Below are 18718 nucleotides of genomic sequence, written 5' to 3'. Positions count from 1 at the left end.
CCACTCGGGATAATCTCGAAGAAGGGGAGAGAGGAAGGGGAGGGCTGGTCCCAAGCTGCTCCCCCCTCCCCCGCCCGCAGCTCCTACAGCCGAGCCGGGCGCGTTGCTGCTCGCTCGGGGGTGGGTGCTCCCATGCTGGCTGTGCTTGTCAAAATGTGCTAAAACGTGGTTTATTGAATCAATTTCTATAGCCACCCAACTCAATCAAGTTACTGTGGGCGTTTTACAATTCTAAAATTATAAAGCAAAACCATTTAAAAGACTTTAAAAATCCACAAAATAATAAGTAACACCAGCTGCCTGCAATTAGTGCAGGTTCGAGTCCCACCAGGCTCAAGGTTGACTCAGCCTTCCATCCTTCCGAGGTAGGTAAAATGAGGACCCAGATTGTTGGGGGCAATAAGCTGACTTTGTAATAATGCCCCGAGATGGGTCCGAAAGCCCTAATAAGCAGGCATATACATAGAATGAAGGCTATTGCTAAGCACATTGATTTGTGCTTTAGATTGTAAGCCGCCCTGAGTGTTCGGAGAAGGGCGGGATATAAATGGGAATTAAAAAAAATTATAAATCCCAGCCCTGATGATTAACCAATTAATAGTGCAGAGAAATAACTGCCCGGCTACAGAGCCAGGTTTCGAAAGCCTTGGGAAAGGGCAACAGGATCAGGGGGAGATATTACATAAGGCAGGGGCCACAGCAGAAAAAGCTCTTTTCCTCTGGTTTCCACCAGTTGGCCGGTGGGATCTGCAACCTGGCCAATCTGTTGGATCACATTGGACAGATAGAAATTCTTGGAAAAAGACTGGCCCTCAAGTAGCCATTACAATCAAGTTGTTTCCTTAACATTAGTGGGAAATGATACATATGTAACTTTTATTTTACTAAAAACCCTGATGTAAAAGCCTTGGCTGATCAAAGCAACAACAGGCAAGGGAGTTAATGGTTGTGGGCCAATCTTTTAGCTCTCATGGCATATGGCAGGTTGCATCTTTGCAGGGCTTTTTTTCTCATAGAATGCTCAGAACGGGGTTCCGGCACCTTTTTTTGGATGGAACCTTGTAGGGTAGGCAACGTGGGTTGTATGACGTGAGTTCCGGCACCTTTTTCTTTTCCAAAAAAAGCACTGCATCTTTGTATGTAAAATGTTGTGGCAAAGAGCATGAAGGCAGTGGATATGAGACATAAAGGATGTACTAGATCTGTAAGATCTTGTGGAGTGAAAGTGAGGAAAACATGGAAATGAATGGGGAGGTCTAATTGTGAACAAAAGGGCTTTTAAAGAAGAGCAAAATTGTGCATTCTAGGTGGTTGTGGGTGCAATCTAGTAAAAGATGATAATGAAAACCAAAACCGAGGACTTCGTTTGCCGACACAGCTGCTGTGGATGCTTGGAAGGCGAGCTTGTCTTCCACGTCTGATTTTGTGTCACTGGGGGACCCTGGAAAGGGTTGAAAGTCACCCAGTAGGGGCAACCAGCAAGGAGGGGATCCCCGCTGGATTGCGGGAAAGCGCTAGCTCTTCCACTCCATCCGTCACAGCCCTGCAAACCGGCGGACAAAAGACCGGCCATAGCAATATAGCTCATCACTAGGCTGCAGCCAAAGTCACACTTACCTACAAAGCAGCGCGGATGAGACTGGGTGAGATCTGAACCTCTCTTCAATCCTAATTCTTTTTTCTACCTGTATAAAGCTGCCCAAAGTATTTTCCCCTCTGTGGAGAGAGGGAAACACTATCCCACCCTCTAAAACAGCAGCGACTGATTATCCAGGGGAATTTAAAACATTAGAAGAATAACCTGATTCTAACTGGACTTTTACCTTTCTAAACCTTGAGGATCAAAATTTAGTAAAGCAAATTAGAGATTCAAATTGTGCACATATAAAGAGGATATATAATGCTTTAATTGAATTGGATTCGGAAACGGAACTGGTTAAAGACTGCATGATAAAGTGGGCACAAAATATTCAGGAACCAATTTCGTTGGACACCTGGGAGATAATTTGGGTCAGAAATGTTAAATTTACCCAGGCTCAAAATTTAAGAGAAAATTTTTATAAAATGTTTTATAGATGGCATCTGGATCCCAAGAAGCTGTCCAACATGTATCCTAATTTACAGTCTAAATGTTGGAGGTGTAGTTTACAAGCTACCTATTTTCACATGTGGTGGACTTGTAGAAATATAAAAGCTTTTTGGATTAAAATTTGGTGGAACATTCAAAAGATTTTTAAGAGAAAGATAAAGTTTTCCCCGCAATTGTTTTTATTGGGCATTGTTGTAGATTGTGATGTTAAAGAAACTAACTTGATGTTGAACATGATAACAGCAGCACGATTATTGGTGGGACAATATTGGAAGAAGGATAGTTTGCCCACTGTAGAAGAATGGGTGTTTAAAGTTTCGAATCTTGCAGAAATGTCTAAGATTTCTGCTTATCTGAAGGATCATTCACAGGAAAGATATATTTCAGTTTGGAGGAGATGGATAAATTATATTCAAAACAAATATGGGACTAAAAAGTACCATTTAGCTTATGAGTAGATTTTAGTGGGATATTGTTATTGGTACGTTGTTTGTAGTTATGTTAAAAGAGAGTTAAAGCGCATTATGAATTTGGTTAATTGTATATTATGCATAATTTTTATTTAGAATATGATTATTGTAACTATAATCCTGTATTTAGCTCTGGGAAGTGGGGGGGGGAAGTGGGTGGGTTTGGGGTGGGAGGGATTTGGGGATATATTGTAAAATTTTGTTTTTGTAAAACTCTTTAATAAAAAAAATAAACCTTGAGGACTAAAAGATTCCTTATTTTTATTGAAGATTTGGGTTTTTATCTACAAAAAGAAGTAAAATCAGGAAAAGGATTTAATGGACTTAATAAGAAAAATCCTAAATGGTATGGTTGACACCTTGTGGCTAAACCTGACGTTGCAGCCTGTTATTGCCTAATAGACTTGGCTTGCAGCCCAGACTATAGATAAGATTTCTGTAACCTTGGCAGGTATCAGCTGTGAGAAGCTCAGCTGTGTTACACACCAGTGACAAAATTACTTTTATTTTTTTATTGTAAAGCTTTTAATTTAACACACTATTAAGAAAATATGGCTGAAGATCAGGAACAGATCCTTTTTATGATGAAAGCAATTCTTAAAACTATTATTACAGCTACTGATGAAATAAGAGAACAAGATGTCAGCCAAAATATACAAATGCAAACTTTGACTACAACTAAAGAACCAACTACACAGAATATAATAGTGGAACAATTAAATACTATTACAGAAGATTTAATTGACCAACAAATAGGAAAACCCAGAAAAGAGACTGATAATATTGAAAACAGAAAGGATTTTCTACACAAACCAGAAGAAGCCTGAGGACCAAGAAGAAAAACAGACTGAAGGGAAGATAAATATTTCAGGACAACTACATCGAGACGGAAAAAGAGATGGTTAACACTGTCAAAAAATGCCGATTGGATGCCATCTTTTATTTCAAATAACATGTATAACAGGGAGATTCATTTGATGATTTAAAAGCATGGAAATGGAAGGCGAGTTGGCAAAGAAAGAAAGCTAGAATAAGGCTGAAGAAAATTGGGGTTTTGACGTATTAGTGAAGATTAAAAGAGAATATATTCAGATAAGATGTATACTTTGAATACTAAATTTTGTTATGAACTGAGATGAAGAAAATTTTGATTATTTAAAACCTGGAGGTATAAATATTAAGTTAAAATTGAATATTGATTTGTCTACAAAGACTGAATGTAGAAGTAATTAAGATATATATATAAGCTAAAAATCTATGGATAAATGTAATAAACATGTCTCTACTTAGCTGATATAATAAGAATTGTACTAGCCTAAATATGATAGTAGACATTAAGAGAAAAAGAGAGTAAGTATTTGATGTTGAAACGAGAAATTCTGATTACTAAGGTTGAGATATTTGGAAATTAATAGAAAATAAGAATGCTGTATTATTAATTAGATGATGTAAGATGGTGAGAAATAGAACACGTTTGAATAGATGTGTATTCTGAATATTAGACTTTGTGATGAATTTGATAAAGGGAATTTTGGTTACTCAAAATTTGGAAATTATAAACAAATGTTAAATTCAAATATTAATGGAAACTAAAAATTGGGAAAACTAATTAGGACATTGATTGTCCATAAAGACTGAATGTTAAAATAACTAGGATATGCATAAGCTAAACATTATTGATAAATGTAAGAATGTTATTTTTATTTAACTGATATAATAAGAATTGTATTAGTTTAAACATGAGACAATAAATACTAAGACGAAAAGAAAGGAAATATTTAATGTGGTATTTTGAGATTTGTATTAAAGATATCTGTATGTCATTGAATTATTCGTTAACCCAGCTGCCACGTTGCTTTTCAAATACTTAAATGTAAAATTAGAAAATCAATAAAACCTTTTTCAAAAAAAAAGAAAAGAAAAACAAAACCCAATAAAAGGTTTGGGAAAAATTGTGCAAAATTCTATCAAGTGATTTGAATGGATAGAAAGAAAAGAAAAAGCAAGTTATTGGACTTTTCCAAAATTTCAGAAATGAGCAAGGAAGAGTAAGACATTGACACCACCCAAATCGATTCTTAATATGGGCCTTACATTCTTTTGCTTCAGATGCCCAGAAATAAAAGCCCAGGGGGGCTATTAACAAAAAATCAAAAGGGAATCTGGTAGCACTTTTTCCAAAATCGTTTATTAAAAGGTGAGAGCTTATGCCTTTCTGTAAATAAATAAAAATGAAATAAACCAATGACCTTGGATGAGCTTTTTTTTAAAAAACCCCTCATAACTCCACTTTGCTCCAGGTTCCCCCGGAACAAGCCCTGGGCCTGGCTGAAGCTGAGGAACAGAGAGCATTTTGTCCGATTTCCTGGACTGATTTGAGTTGAACGGCTTTGGCCAAATTCTACCTTTCTGGAGTAGATCGCAGAAGCCCCTTAGACTTCTTTTTTAACCTTGATGGATGAAGATGAATTCCTAATGAATCAGTGACTATCAGTGACTATTATGGAAAGGAATCTAACCCAAGTGTTTCTGCTTTCAGGGAAGCAGCTGGTAGTACTGATTACTGAACGGGACGGGGCAACGCAGCAGGTTCTGGGTAGAGCTGTTGAGACCCGCCTGAGGGGGCTACAGGACCCGATCCTTGACATCCACTTGTATGTGCACCACTACAGCTACTTTTCAGTGCCCGTGTTCCCAAATGGCAGGTGTGCATGGAGACAGGGATGCTCTCCAGGGGGCACAGCGTTCCATTTGCCCCAGGGGAGCCCAGCCTTGTAACTGTTCCTTGGAGAATGGCACTTGCCTTTTAAGCTCTAGTAGTCTGGGAGGTTACCTTTTTGTAGCTTGATGCGTTGTGTGCTCCTCCTGAATAGGATTGTTTCCCAGAAACAATCTGGGAAAAAGCTGGTTAAAAAAAATGTAAAATGCAAGTGCTTTTCATAGAAGCAGAGTTCAATTTTGGATCTTCTTTCTACTCCCTGCGTTGTTAATTGTCCAAGAGCCTCTTATACATGTGAACGGGAAGAACAGGGACAACAGTGCCTTCTTATTTACCAACGATGTTTAGTCAACAAAAGGGTCAGGTAGGTTTTCACAAAACCATGCAAGCATTCAGAACAAATTCCTGCACCAAAGAACTATTATGGAGGTTCCAGGACTTTATCTACAACCCTGTGCTACATTTCTGAAAACCTTTGCTGCCAGGAAGAGGGCAAGGTGAGCTAGACTGAGCCCTGCTTCTTCCCACACTCCCCACCACAACCCCTCGGTCAGCCCAGCGGTCTATTTTCTGCACTTTCTGGCTGATCTACCAAAAAGCTGCAAAATCTAGGGAGCAGCTCCCTTCAAGAACCAATTCACCAGCAACTGTCTCTACCCTCAGCATAATACAACGCCCTGAACAGTTGGACGAGGCAGCTGGTAACATCCTGCTACCTCCACCTGGGTCTGGTCTCCAAGCATACAGCAAGCTCGGCTTGGATATTCACCAGAGGGGGAGGCAGACCGCTAAGATACAGGGCCAGCAGGCAAGTCTGGGCTGCAGTAATCTGGCTGGCTTACTTTCTGGGCAGAGCTGCAGGGATTTGCTTCCTTCTGCCACCGCTCCTGATGGTACCCTTGAGCAGCGTAAGGGGATCCCCCAAGCAGGGTCCAGCACCGTTTCCCCTATAGTATTTCCCAATCCCTGCAATGGCTCTCAGCGCTTCACTCGCCGCTTCTCCAATTCCTCTCGCACTCGTTGCCGAAGGGCTTCGTGCAGAGCTGGCTCCAGCTCATTCTGGGCACTGACCTTCTCCACCACTTCTTCAGGGTCATTATCCTGTACCAAGAAGGAAAAGGTGATAAGCTGTAAGTGCCCAACATCTCTCTCACCCTGCTCAGATGACAAAGCGTGCGCAGAAAATGCTCCTAAGCAACTCTTTTGGGATTATAAAGGACAGTTTCATAAAGCTTCTAGACACTGGTGTCAAACTCAGTTGTGTCACGTGATGTATCACAACATTTTTTGCCGTTGTAGAGCCAGGGTAGGCGTGGCTTGCATGTGACACATGCGGCCTGTGGGTTGCCAGTTTGACACCCCTGCTCTAGGAGCTCAATACATACTTTTCAGTCTTTTTAGAAGTAAACAGTGAAAATGGATGGTTTTGTTACCAAACCTCACTGGTATAAACTTCAGGTTGTATTAGTTACAAAAAGGGGGATACAATTCACTTGCTTTACTGCCAGCTTGCTGTTTTTAAAAGTAAGAATAATTTAAAAAGCAAAAAAACCAAATATAGCAGTAGAATAATAAATGCTTGATGAACAGTAAAAAAAACCACCATTTACTGTCAGGAAATATATACACAGCAGCCATGGAGCTAAATAAATCAGTTTTGTCCAAATGTTTCTTAAAACAACTAGTTCTTAGCTAAGAGTCTGAAAACTGCCATTTTTAAAATGACTCTACTCCCAAGAGACAGATAGATGTTCAGCAATGGTGTCAAACCAGACGCGTGAGGTACATGCAAAGGAAGCTGGTTCCAAAATATTAATTTAGAAAATGGACGTTCCATTCTCTTGATGGCTGAAACAACACAGTAAAAATATTACTCCCTTTAAAAATCAAGACACGTGGCAGTAGCCTTTAAAAGGGAAAGTAGTGTTTTAATGCTCCTCTTAAAATGTAGTAAAGGGCTTGCTATATCCCCAATGGCCAGTCCTTCCATGTCAAATGCATGCAGGAGAGGCCCACAGAAGCAGCCAGTCTAAGAACTGGAAGTACAACCCTATATCACTCTCTTGAATGTGCAACATTTTTTCACCATCACGAATGAAATCCTGAATTTGATTTGGAAGACTGATCACGACCTGTGAAATTACCTGGGCATGCAGAACCCCAGGAGTTCCACGTTATCACACTGCTGTGTTCAAGGGCTGCCCCACAACTGTACCACCATAATCCAGCCTTAATCTGTGACTCTCGAAAGCCACGGTTCAACCCTGAGTACAAATATTCTTCTTTATCCATCATGTCATTGCTCTGTGTAAGTTGCACATTGACCGCTAAACTAGACAGGGGCCAAGAAGAACAACCTTTATATTTAACCGTTTAATCGTTTAATATTGCCCATTTTTGTAAAACGTGCTTGAATAGTACGCCCATAATGCCACTGAGGATAGGGGTGTTCCAGACAATGCAGCCTTGAAAACACAAAGCGGCTATGAAAATAAAACTTTAATTCGTGTTCTACTACTGACTTCTCTGAGTTTTGACAAGAGAGCAGCCTTTCCGTCATTCAAGCTATTTGCTTTTTAGCGCAATTAGAAGCAATAAGAATGCAATAAAACGATCAAAAGCCAACTGGACTCGAAACAGGCCTGCTTGTTCTAAATTAGATAGCGGGGCCAGCCCTCCCGAGGGAAACATTCTCCCACCAGCCCGTCCGACGGTAGAGACAAGCGGGCAGCCCCGCAGCATCCCCGGAAGAGCAGGGGGAGGAGGCCGGGGCAGGCCCAGAGCGCTTCGGGCCCGGCCAGGGGAGCCGGGCAGCGCCGAAGCCGCAGCGCCTACCTGGTGGACCACCACCGAGGTGACCTGCCCGCCGTCGGCCTCGTACTCCAGGCAGAAGAGGGCCGGGCCGCGGGGGCGCCGCTCGCGGCTGCTGGAGCTGCTCTCGCTGGACGCCTCCGACTCGCCGCCGCCGCCGCCGCCGCCCGGGGGGCCCCCGGCCGCACCTGCAAGGCGGAGAGAGAGGGCGCCAGGGGGGCTCGCGGGCGCCCCTCCCTCCTCCCTCCCTCCCTCCCTCCGACGGGCCGGGGGGGCACTCACTGCTGCGGCCGGCGCGGTAGACCTGCTGGTCGGGCCTGCGAGGCCGGGCGGGCGCGGGGGTGAGCCTCCGCCGCAGCTGCTCCTTGGCCTGCTTCACCTGGCGGTCGTAGGCGTCCCTGCGCGGAAGGAAGGGCCGGTGGGAGCAGCCCGGGGGCTTCCAGGGGGCCGCCCAGCCCCCCCCCCCGCGGCGGGAGCTCCTCCCCGCCCCCCGCCCCCCCCGAGCCCCACCTGGCGATCTGGTTGCGCCGGATGTGCCGCACGAAGCCGTGGCTCAGGTCCAGGCGGCCGCCCGGGGGCCCGCGCCCCGCCTCCATCGGCCCCTCCGCGCCTGCAGGGCCGGGCCCGGCCGGGGCTGCAACCCCGAGTCCCGCCGGCGGGGGCGCGCGGCCCTCGTGACGGCATCAGGGCGCGCCGCGCGGCTCTCCGCACGCGCCACCGCCTCGGCGCCCGCGGAGATGGCGGCGCGCGTCAAGCGGGAGCCTCGCAGCCCGGGGCCGTGGCCGGGCTGCCCGACGGGCGCGCCTCGCGGAGCGGCCGGCTGGGGGCGGGTGAAGCGGGAGCCGGCCGAGGAGGTCGCCGTCAAGCGGGAGCCCGAGGAGGAGCCGGAGGAGGAGGAGGCGGAGGCGGAGGGCGGCGACGCGGAGCCCAGAGGTGCGATTCTCCTGCCCGGGAGGGCCGCTGCGGTGGCGGGAGACCTCCTCGCCCTCTGGCGGCGGTCCCGTCCCGGTGGTCCCGGCCGGGAGAAAGTTCCCCCCAGTGAAGCAGCCCTGAACCCCGCGTGGTCTCCCCTCTTGGCGGCGGCTGCGATTCCCCGGAGACGGAGCGGCCTCGTAGTTTCCACGGAGAAACGCTGGGCAAAAAGCCCGCTTGCCTGTTCTTGGCCCGCTCCCCTTTGCGGTTTCCCTTCAGGGGGTCTGTGTGGAGGGTTTGGGCCGACTTCTCCAGGAAGGGGTGCCACGGAGAGATCCTAGGCCCCTGGAAACCGGCAGTGCTAGCCCACCGTGCTGACCTAAAGATTCAAACAGGGTTAGAGAACATCCCCAAACTACATTGAGCTTCTTCGGGAGAAATGTCTTTTGCAGGCAGAGCCCCACCATCCCCTGCCAGTCCTCTTTGGATTCAGTGTTGGGGATCATTCCGCTTGAGCCAGGGTGCTTGGACCAGTCTGGGCTACAACGTGTCCTTTAGATTCAACTCCTTATGAGGGAGATACTCTGACTACCCGGTGCAGGGTATGTGAAGGAGGACAAGGGAGTACATTCCAGTGAAAGGGAGTGTTAAATAGACACCTTTTTAACAGCTGGTTTCAAATTAACCATTTCTGGTCAAGGATTCATTCAACCATGCATCTGTCACAAGTAGGAGGTTGGCCTTCAGCAAGTGTGTCTCACTTGCCACAGACACACCATTTAATATCAAATACAGGCAGAAGTGGTTTGCTGAGATGCCTTGTCCCTCAACTGACCTGTACTTCTCTTCCTTCTCCCCCCCCCCAACCTTTAACTGAAAAGGAAACTTAAAACAATAATTAAAAACATTTATGTTTGCCTTTCAATCTTCAGGGCAACTTACTGTTACCTCTGCTCCTATATACAGGTCGGGTACAACCCAACAACCTTCTTCCCTGCCCAGTGAGAGGGGCTCTTGGTAGAGACAGCTTTTGGTTGGGTGGGAAAGAATATTTGGAATTTTGAGAGCGTGGAATGGGGCTTTTTATGAAATAATTGTCATGGGTATGTAGGCATTTGTAGGCAGTAAGGTAGGATGAGAAATAGATCTGAATTTCACACATCAGACTAAATTGTAGATTCTGGCTTATAAACCACAATGCAGAAATCCAAAAATGTGCTAAGGAAAAACCAAATTAATCCTACGTTTTATATGTGACTGGCTCATAGTCATCCCAGGAACCCAGGTCAGTGAATTGTCCATTTAATGGATCTAAGGAAGGAGAGTCATTTGAGCAATTTCTGTGGTAATGTGCTATGTTATGTAATGACGTTATGCAAATAGAACAAATCAATAAAGTGCTGTGTATTGATGTCATTGTACAAATTATAACAATTGCCTGGAATTTTAGGGGATCGTGAATGTCCTATCCTGAATATGATCTATCTAGTAAAAAAAAATCACTATAGTCTTTTCAAGATTTGAACCTACTGTATGTCCCTTCCGTTTATTTCCAGCATTCTAGTAGCTGGAACCGTACTGTATCCATTGTCGGTGTATCTACAGGGTCTCTTATTTGTTTTATGGGATTTCTTAAAACTTACTTGAACTTTAATCTGCAAGGAAAAAGCTAGTTTTTAAAAAATCAGTGTATCAATGTGAGTTGTCCTGTTGGGGAGATGGCAACATAAACATTTAACAAATGAAAGTAAACAATTCATTCCACTAAGGACATTAGATTCCAGCAACTTGCTATCTAACATATTTATTTCAATTTTCATACTAAAGGTTTCTGATTTATTTCTTTTTTTCAGTAAAGTATGGTCGATTTGATCCAGAAGATCGCCGGAGCAGGCATTGTCCATACCTGGATACCATAAACAAGTCAGTGTCAAAATGAAATTGTATGTGTGTGTGGCGGGGGGGGGGGGGGGGAATCAGTGAGTGAATAATTGTAGAAAAAGTGAGTCAATGCAGAGACTGAACAAACATTAGGAGACTGCAGGATGGTCAGTTGGTGGTTGGTGTCCCATCTGAAGCCTCCTTTGGCAAGAGGGTCCCCCAGAAAACAATTCCTGTGAAGCACCTGATGCATGATCAAGAAAAAACACTCCTGGGTTCTCCCCCTCCCCCAGTGGAATGCCTTGGCCCATCCCTGGGATGTTTCCTTTTCTGTGGCAGAACCTACTCAAGAAATGAGGGAAACATCTGGTTCCCCCCTCCCCCCCCAGTATTTTCAGTTAGTTGCCTGTGGTTTCCCCCCCCCCCATTTCCCTTCCTCCTCCCTGGCCTGTCGCTCCAGAACTGGGGAGAGGCTCTCTTTGCTAGAGAGAGGATCCTAAGAAGGCTGTGGCAGCCTCCTGCATGGAAGGCCCGTTCTGAGACGTTCTGCCTTCCTCCAGGGAGTCTGCTGCTGGGCTGACATCAGAGGCTGAGCGTTTTATTTCCACCTTCCCAGATTTCAGAAAATCAAATGCTTGTGTAAATGGAAACAACTTCTTCTCTTAAATGCTACTAGTAAACAAAGGTCCCTTTCTTATGCAGAATCAAAGAATCTGAAGTAAGCAAGAGTCCTAGAGACTGGCACAACTTTATAGTATGCCAGGATTATATATGGAACCTAATAATATTTCCAGGTTTTGTTTTAAGAAAAAAGGTCCTTGGGAGAAAAATCTCTAGTTTTTGTCTCACAGCTTTAAATCTTTCCTCCTAAGTCTTTAGCAGAAAAACATTGTTTTACTGTATGAAATAATGAGAGAGGAAGGGTCATCCCTAATTTAAAAGTAGTGGACCCGCCACGATGAGGTGTTGGTAGGGGTTTTATTTTGTTCCTCTGCATCTACTATCAGGTCCTAGAGTTTCCCTATAATGCATTACTGGGGTGATATTGATAGTTGTGTGTTGTTAAGAATTCATTTTGTACCTCTGCAGGAGCGTCCTGGATTTTGACTTTGAGAAGCTGTGTTCAATCTCACTCTCACATATCAATGTCTATGCTTGTTTGGTGTGTGGGAAATATTTCCAGGGTAAGCCTGATTCAGTCCCTTCTGCCTCTTGTTTGATAGTTGACATAGGAATGTGCATGTGGTTCTTGATCAACCTAGTAGAAAATTTTTGTGCGTAATACCTGGGAGGAGGGGTCTTGCCTCATCTTGGTGAGCTTAATCTTGAGCAGGTATTACAGCTGATCTCTGACATAATATGCATGAATGAGAGATCAGCTCTTGAAATGCAGCCTCTCCCATCCTTTTCCATAAGGGTTGACAGGTCATAATGTTGTGGGCCTATCAGCAGCAATTGATACCCCCTCCAACACGTGACTCCCTCCCTCCCTTCCTGCTTGTAATGCAGATAGCACACAGTTCTTGCTCACGGGGCTGCTCTGCCTCCATCTTCTCCACAGGCCGTGGCTTGAAGTCCCATGCTTACATTCACAGTGTCCAGTTCAGCCATCATGTGTTCCTCAACCTTCACACCTTGAAGTTTTATTGCCTGCCGGACAACTATGAGATCATTGACTCTTCTCTTGAGGACATCACTGTAGGTGGCTTTTGGGGGGAGGGGAGAGGTGGGACACCCAGCTCAACCCAACTCATAATAGTTAAAATGTTCCTTCTCAGACTTTCTCCCCCCATCTGTTGCTACGAAAGCGCAGCAGAGGGGAGGTTTTTAAGCACCCTCCAAATTTAGTGCTTATGTCCAGGATTGTAGTCTGTATTTCTACGTTATACTCATCCTTTCAGCTTTCTTTCTTTTTGTGTTCAATTGAACCTGGAAATGTCTTTTTCCTGTCCAGATTCATTCACAGAGAAAGCAATAGTCCTCCAGTTACAACCATTTGTTCAGCGACTCTTTGAAGTTATAAATGGCACCGAACAAAGTCTCTCCCCTTGGCCTTTGTCCACACCCTCTGCAGGTTCCTCCCTTCGCTTTCTTGCACCCGTGGATGCCCCCTGGGCCCTCCTGCCATTGCCCCCACTCACCCACCCACCCCTTTTTCCAGCCTCCCTGGGCTCTGGTGCACACCTTCACCCGGCCTGCTCTCCCCTTTCCCTGGCTATGTGCCAAGCTCAGGCCACGCTGCAGCACCCACAAACTTGCATGTGAGCTGTGCGGGGCCTTCCCTGCCCGCCTGTCCTCACCCGAACTCTCCCTGCTTCCCTCTTTGGTTAGGAGGACAATGTGGACTGCCTGGCCGCAGTCCCAGTTGCCATCCTAACCTGTAATAATGCTGCATTTATATGAATTATTAAGCTTAATTTATTTATATCTTGATTGACCCTCTAAAAGCTTGAAGTGGAGAGCTTCTTGCCAGACTGGTCTCTCGGGATGGCCTGGCTAAAATTCCCAGCGGAATGTCTCCTCTCTTGCTTATTCTCTCCCGTTTTCCAGTATGTTCTGAAGCCGACCTTTGCCAAGCAGCACATCACCAGTTTGGATAAGCAGGCTAAACTCTCACGTGCCTATGATGGCACCACATACCTGCCAGGCATCGTGGGATTGAATAATATCAAAGCCAACGACTACGCCAATGCAGTTCTCCAGGTACCGTGCCATCTGTGAAGTGGAGAAGGGTAGGAAATCCCCTCCCCTTCACCAATACAATACAGCACAGCACAATACAATGCAATACAATAACAGGTAGGCCTTGTTTAGCAACTGCCTCATTTAATGACCATTCACAGTTAAGGCAGTGATGAAAAAGCAACTTTACGACCAGTCCTTATATTTATGACCTTGACAGGCCTGGAAAACAAAGGAAAGCTGAAGGAAGGTCATAAACACAGTTGTGGTTTTACTTAGCAACCACTTTGCTTAACAAAGTTGGGAGGGACCTTGGAGGTCTTGTAGTCCAACCCCCTACTCAAGCAGGAGACTTTATACCATTCTGCCTAAACGGCTGTCCAGTCTCCTCTTAAAAATATCCAGTGATGGAGCACCCACAACTTCTGGAGGCAAGCAGTTCCACTGGCTAATTTTTGTAACTGCCAGACAGGTTCTCCTTGTTTCCAGGTTGCTTGTTCCGTTGCTTCTTGTCTTGCCTTCAGGTGCTTTGGAGAATAGGTTGACCTCCACTCTGTGGCAGCCCCTCAAATATTCATCTGGTCCTTCTTTTCACTAGACTAGACATGCCCAATTCCTGCAACTCTTTCGTATGTTTTAGTCTCCAGCCCCATAACCATCTTGGTTGCTCTTCTCTGCACTCTTTCAAGAGTCTCAATACCTTTTTTTATATCATGGTGACCAAAACTGGATGCAATATTGCAAGTGTGGCCTTATCAAGGCTAACAACCAAATTGCTGGTCCCAGTTGCGGTTGCTAAACATCCACAGATATTTATTCTTGCAATGAAAAACAGAAATAGTGATATCCTACACAAAATCTGCTTTCATGTTCAAGAATTGCATTGCTTTAATTTTGGTTTCTAACCTGAGAGCAACCAATAGATATTTGGAGAGGGAGAAGCTGAACATTTAAGTAAGTAAGTAAGTAAGTGTGTATTTTGCCACTGACTGTATTTATTTATTTGTTCAATTTATTTGCCACCCATCTATCCGTGGGGCTACTCCAGACGGCTTGCGAGAATAAAAAGGAAGACAGTGAAAGAAGTGTAAAGAGAACAGAAGTAAAATAATAGAACTATAAAATAAATAGCGAAAAAGGAACACAATGCACACACGCACACATACATCAACATGATAACAAAAGATGAGTGGAGGGGGAGTAGAAGGGGAGGGGGAGTCCACCCTGGAGCCAGCAGTCATCTCCAGCGTGGGGACACACACACACACACACAGGTACGTTGAATGCGCAGGCCAAGCAGCAGCAGAGCCAGGTTTTCAGGCTTCCTTGTTTCGTATTTGCGGATGTCGTGTAGGCATTGTCAAATGTCCCGCCCCTGCGGAATTACTTCCTGGAGGAAGAGAATTACAAGCACATCAGGCGTCCTCCGGGGGATATCATGTTCCTGCTGGTTCAGAGGTTTGGAGAGCTCATGAGGAAGCTGTGGAATCCACGGAACTTCAAAGCTCACGTCTCCCCCCATGAGATGCTGCAGGCCGTGGTCCTGTGCAGTAAGAAGACCTTCCAGATCACCAAGCAAGGTAAGAGGCTGGAGGAATCCTGGTGCCAGAGATGACTCCAGGGAAATCCACGATGGCTGTTCGGTGGAATCTTGGATCTGGCCGTCTGGTCATAGTGAGCACATTACTGCTAGGCATCCAAATCTGGAATGTTCCCCATTTGAATCTCTAGATATACGAAGGGCAGCAAAGGGCTACTGAGGCCGTCATTAAGGGGGGACAACGCTTCTCCATGCATGATCCCCTCTTGGGAAATTTTAAAGCTGGAATGATCCACTTCAGGAGGAGGAGATCCTGCTTTAATCATGGAGCCCAGTGTGAGGGGTTCAGATGAGCCCTTCCTTTCATTGCCTCTACCTTCTCTCTCTCTGCAGGTGATGGAGTTGACTTTCTTTCTTGGTTCCTGAATGCCTTGCACTCTGCTCTTGGGGGGACAAAGAAGAAGAAGAAGAGTAAGTGAAAGGTGTCGATACCTCTTGTAAGTTACAGAACCCTTTGTAAGACTACGTCAAGCATCAGGTTTTGAATCAATTCAGGGCTCTGGTCAATTATTCTCTCTTATCCACTTGTGACCCGCCCGACATTGCCTCTTCTTTTCCGATGGCTACAGACAGGCAGTTGCTGCAGACGGTGCCAGGAGGTCTTCTGGCAGGAGGACGGGCAGGCCAGAAGCAACGCACTTTTAAAAAATATTCTGTAATCAGTGTAGAAAACTTTGGAAATCTGCTGATTAAAATCATGGAATATAGGCCTGAATAAATTGTGTTTTCTTTTGTTCTCTCCCCTCTTGCTTGCAGCCATTGTAACCGACGTCTTCCAAGGCTCCATGCGGATATTCACCAAGAAGTTGCCTCACCCTGATCTGGTGAGTTGAGCAAAGGCGGGGAGGATGAAGGCTTGCCTTCGCTAGGGTAGTTAAGTGAGACCCTCAGCTCTCCACAGGCATTTTGGAAGCTGAGTCCAGTGCTCGGGCACTTGAGCACTAAGAGGCCCTCGGGCTGGTCCAGCCACCCCAGCCCACAACCTCCTGATCTCCTCCTCCTCTGCGTGCCTGCTCAGCTCACGGTGTTGCTCTGCTTCAGCCTGCCGAAGAAAAGGAACAGCTGCTCCGGAATGAAGAGTATCAAGAGAAAATGGTGGAGTCCACTTTCATGTACCTGAGCCTGGACCTCCCCACCGCTCCCCTCTACAAGGATGAGAAGGAGCAGCTCATCATCCCTCAAGTTCCACTCTTCAACATATTGGCCAAGTTCAATGGGCTGATGGAAAAGGTAACTCCTCCGCTTTGCCCTCTGCTGGGAGCGTTACAGGCTCCCAAGGCCCCAGCTGGGACGGAGCACCTGCAGGGCAGGCAGCCCCAGTGGGCTCAGTTCCACAAGCGCAGGCCCTTCCCTGGAACCAGTGTCGCCAGCGTCCTTGTCGGGTGGGAAGGGAAGCGCCTCGTCCAGAGAGAGCAGGCCTTCTCCATGCAAGCAGGGAGGCCAGCGGTTCTTTATCCAGAAGGCTTAAGTCTCTTTGCTGGATCGAGGTGTCTCTCCTCCTCTGAGAGAGAGAGAGAGAGAGAGATGGACTGGGCTCCTGGGCCTTACTGGCTGCTCCCTCTCCTGTGCACTGCTGCTCGTGGCTCCTGTCTAGACCTCCCTTTTTGACACTGGTGAGCGCGGCACTAGAGGTACCCCAGTCTGTGCCGCTCCCCTGTCCCCTCTTTACAGTACATGGCTGCGTTTATGTGTCCCTGTGATACCGGACAATAAACGGCTGTGTTTTTAGAAGAGTCATAAGCTGGAGCTTACTGTTGGCAGCTAGCCCCTGATGCTTGCTGGGCATACATAAACTAAGGAAAATAGTTCCAGAGAAAGGGTGTCTAAAGTTGTGCTTTAACCAAAGGTGTCTTGGCTTCCCTGGGAAAGAAAATTTTTTCCCCCCCTCAGGAATACAAGACATACAAAGAGAACTTCCTGAAGCGCTTCCAGCTCACCAAGCTGCCTCCTTACCTCATTTTCTGTATCAAGAGGTTCACCAAGAACAACTTCTTTGTGGAAAAGAATCCCACCATTGTCAACTTTCCCATCACGTATGTATGACCCTTCTGCAGAAGAAACAGCTCTGCCTTGGCAGATGCCAAAGGCCGGTGTCGGGATTTGAAAGGCCCGAGACTGTGAGACTCTGAGCCAGGGGAGGAACCATCAGGCCTTCCAGAGTGATCCGATGGCCGAGAGGCGTGACAAGCGCCAGCAAGGCCTCGGTGCTTCCTAGGGACTTTGTGGGCCCTTTGAAAAGGAGGCCAGTGAGCTGTGCTGCCTCTAGGCATTTCAGAGGGGAAATGGAATTTATTTCTGGGTTTTAGTCTTGCATTTTGTTGTAGCTGTGAGAAATCAGCAAAGAGCTTTTGTGAGCCACGATGGAAGGCTCAGTGGCAGAGAGATTCATGTTGGCTTAGCGTCAGCATGGCAGAAGCGTTTGGCCCCTGAAGCCAATTCCACTTCTCTGGAGAGCCGTAAGAGAAGAGAATCCCTCTGTGAGCCTTCGCAGGTGGTGAGGGATCCGGCCCACAGAGCCTTGATGGTGACTTTCCTGCTGTAGGAACGTAGATCTCCGGGAATACCTCTCCGAGGAAGTGCAGGCAGTGCACAAGAACACCGTCTACGATCTCATCGCAAACATTGTGCATGATGGCAAACCTACGGAAGGAGCCTACCGGATTCATGTGTTGCATCACGTGAGTTTTTGGCTTCCCTGCCAGCCTTCAGCCCTGGGCACTCCAGGGTCTCCCTCTTGTTCTTGAGGCCAGGCTGTGGGTGATGACCTCTGACTTGGACGGGACTCTTGCAGGGCACAGGCAAGTGGTATGAGCTGCAGGACTTGCAGGTGACCGATATCCTTCCCCAGATGATCACGCTGTCTGAGGCTTACATCCAGGTGAGTGCTTGGCATTTCTTCTGCTGCCCACTGAAAGCCACAGGACTAGGAGTGCGCATTCTTCTTAATATGAGTTTACTTTATTTCGGTAGATCTGGAAAAGGAGAGATAGCCAAGAAGAGAGCCACCAACAAGGAACGTGAACTGTGTGTGGAACAGGCCCGGCTAGAGGCTGGAACATTGCTGCAAAGACCGTTTGCCTGGGTCGCGTGGGGAAGCCTCTCCTGGTTTTCAAGTTTTTTTCTGCATCAGGGGACGAGCTTGCCGGCACTTTGGTCCTGATGCAGCACCAGCATGTGGCTCGTCTCCACTTCTCTGGGCACAGAATTCACAAGCCTGTTTCATTCTTCGTTTGGAGAAGACCTTGCAGAGAGACGGGCATTTCTGCTCCTCTCTGTGCATTAAACATGCATGCTTGTTTTTCCCCCTAACCCTGCTGTTTTCCTGCTCTCCTTCACTCCCTACTCCCAGGGAACATGTGATTCAAACAAGGCATCCCATCCACAATGGGTTTGTGTTAGATACTTTCACATTGTTTAGATGCTGCTTTTGGTTATAAGGGAACAAGCACTCAGTGGGACCAGATTCTTTGAAGATACGCGGAAACAACAAAAAAAATCTAAACAGCACCATAATGGATTAGTTAGCAATCTAAAAAGAACTCCATGTGTTCTTA

The 18718-nt window shown here is 46.3% G+C and overlaps 2 protein-coding genes across 4 annotated transcripts; one reads left to right on the top strand and one right to left on the bottom strand.

Annotated features, from left to right (window-relative positions):
* Positions 1 to 4728: 4728 nt before the first annotated feature.
* On the bottom strand, positions 4729 to 8813 carry LOC308671654 (UPF0561 protein C2orf68 homolog). 3 transcript variants are annotated; one of them, XR_014027263.1, is made up of 5 exons: positions 8600 to 8752; positions 8372 to 8487; positions 8114 to 8277; positions 6121 to 6379; positions 4729 to 5463 (listed from the first exon to the last, which is right to left on the bottom strand). XR_014027263.1 is itself a non-coding variant. In XM_081334022.1 (4 exons), exons 1-4 carry the CDS (start codon positions 8683 to 8685, stop codon positions 6257 to 6259), a joined length of 489 nt encoding a protein of 162 aa, XP_081190148.1. In that variant the 5' UTR covers positions 8686 to 8752; the 3' UTR covers positions 4729 to 6256. The 3 variants fall into 3 exon arrangements, 1 of the variants encoding a protein (XP_081190148.1); XR_014027262.1 differs by lacking the exon at positions 4729 to 5463 and adding an exon at positions 7423 to 7610 and having other exon boundaries at positions 6243 to 6379; positions 8600 to 8813; XM_081334022.1 differs by having other exon boundaries at positions 4729 to 6379.
* On the top strand, positions 8803 to 18473 carry USP39 (ubiquitin specific peptidase 39). The gene is made up of 13 exons (XM_081334021.1): positions 8803 to 9022; positions 10855 to 10924; positions 11972 to 12066; positions 12444 to 12580; positions 13433 to 13585; positions 14919 to 15144; positions 15498 to 15575; positions 15921 to 15988; positions 16206 to 16394; positions 17055 to 17197; positions 17707 to 17842; positions 17956 to 18042; positions 18135 to 18473. The coding sequence occupies exons 1-13, from the start codon at positions 8827 to 8829 to the stop codon at positions 18183 to 18185; spliced, it is 1629 nt and encodes a 542-aa protein (XP_081190147.1). The 5' UTR covers positions 8803 to 8826; the 3' UTR covers positions 18186 to 18473.
* The last annotated feature ends 245 nt before the right edge of the window (positions 18474 to 18718 follow it).

This window comes from Vipera berus (assembly GCF_964194415.1).
Source record: "Vipera berus genome assembly, chromosome: 8".
Classification (NCBI taxonomy): domain Eukaryota; kingdom Metazoa; phylum Chordata; class Lepidosauria; order Squamata; family Viperidae; genus Vipera; species Vipera berus.
This window is presented reverse-complemented; position numbering and strand designations above follow the sequence as displayed.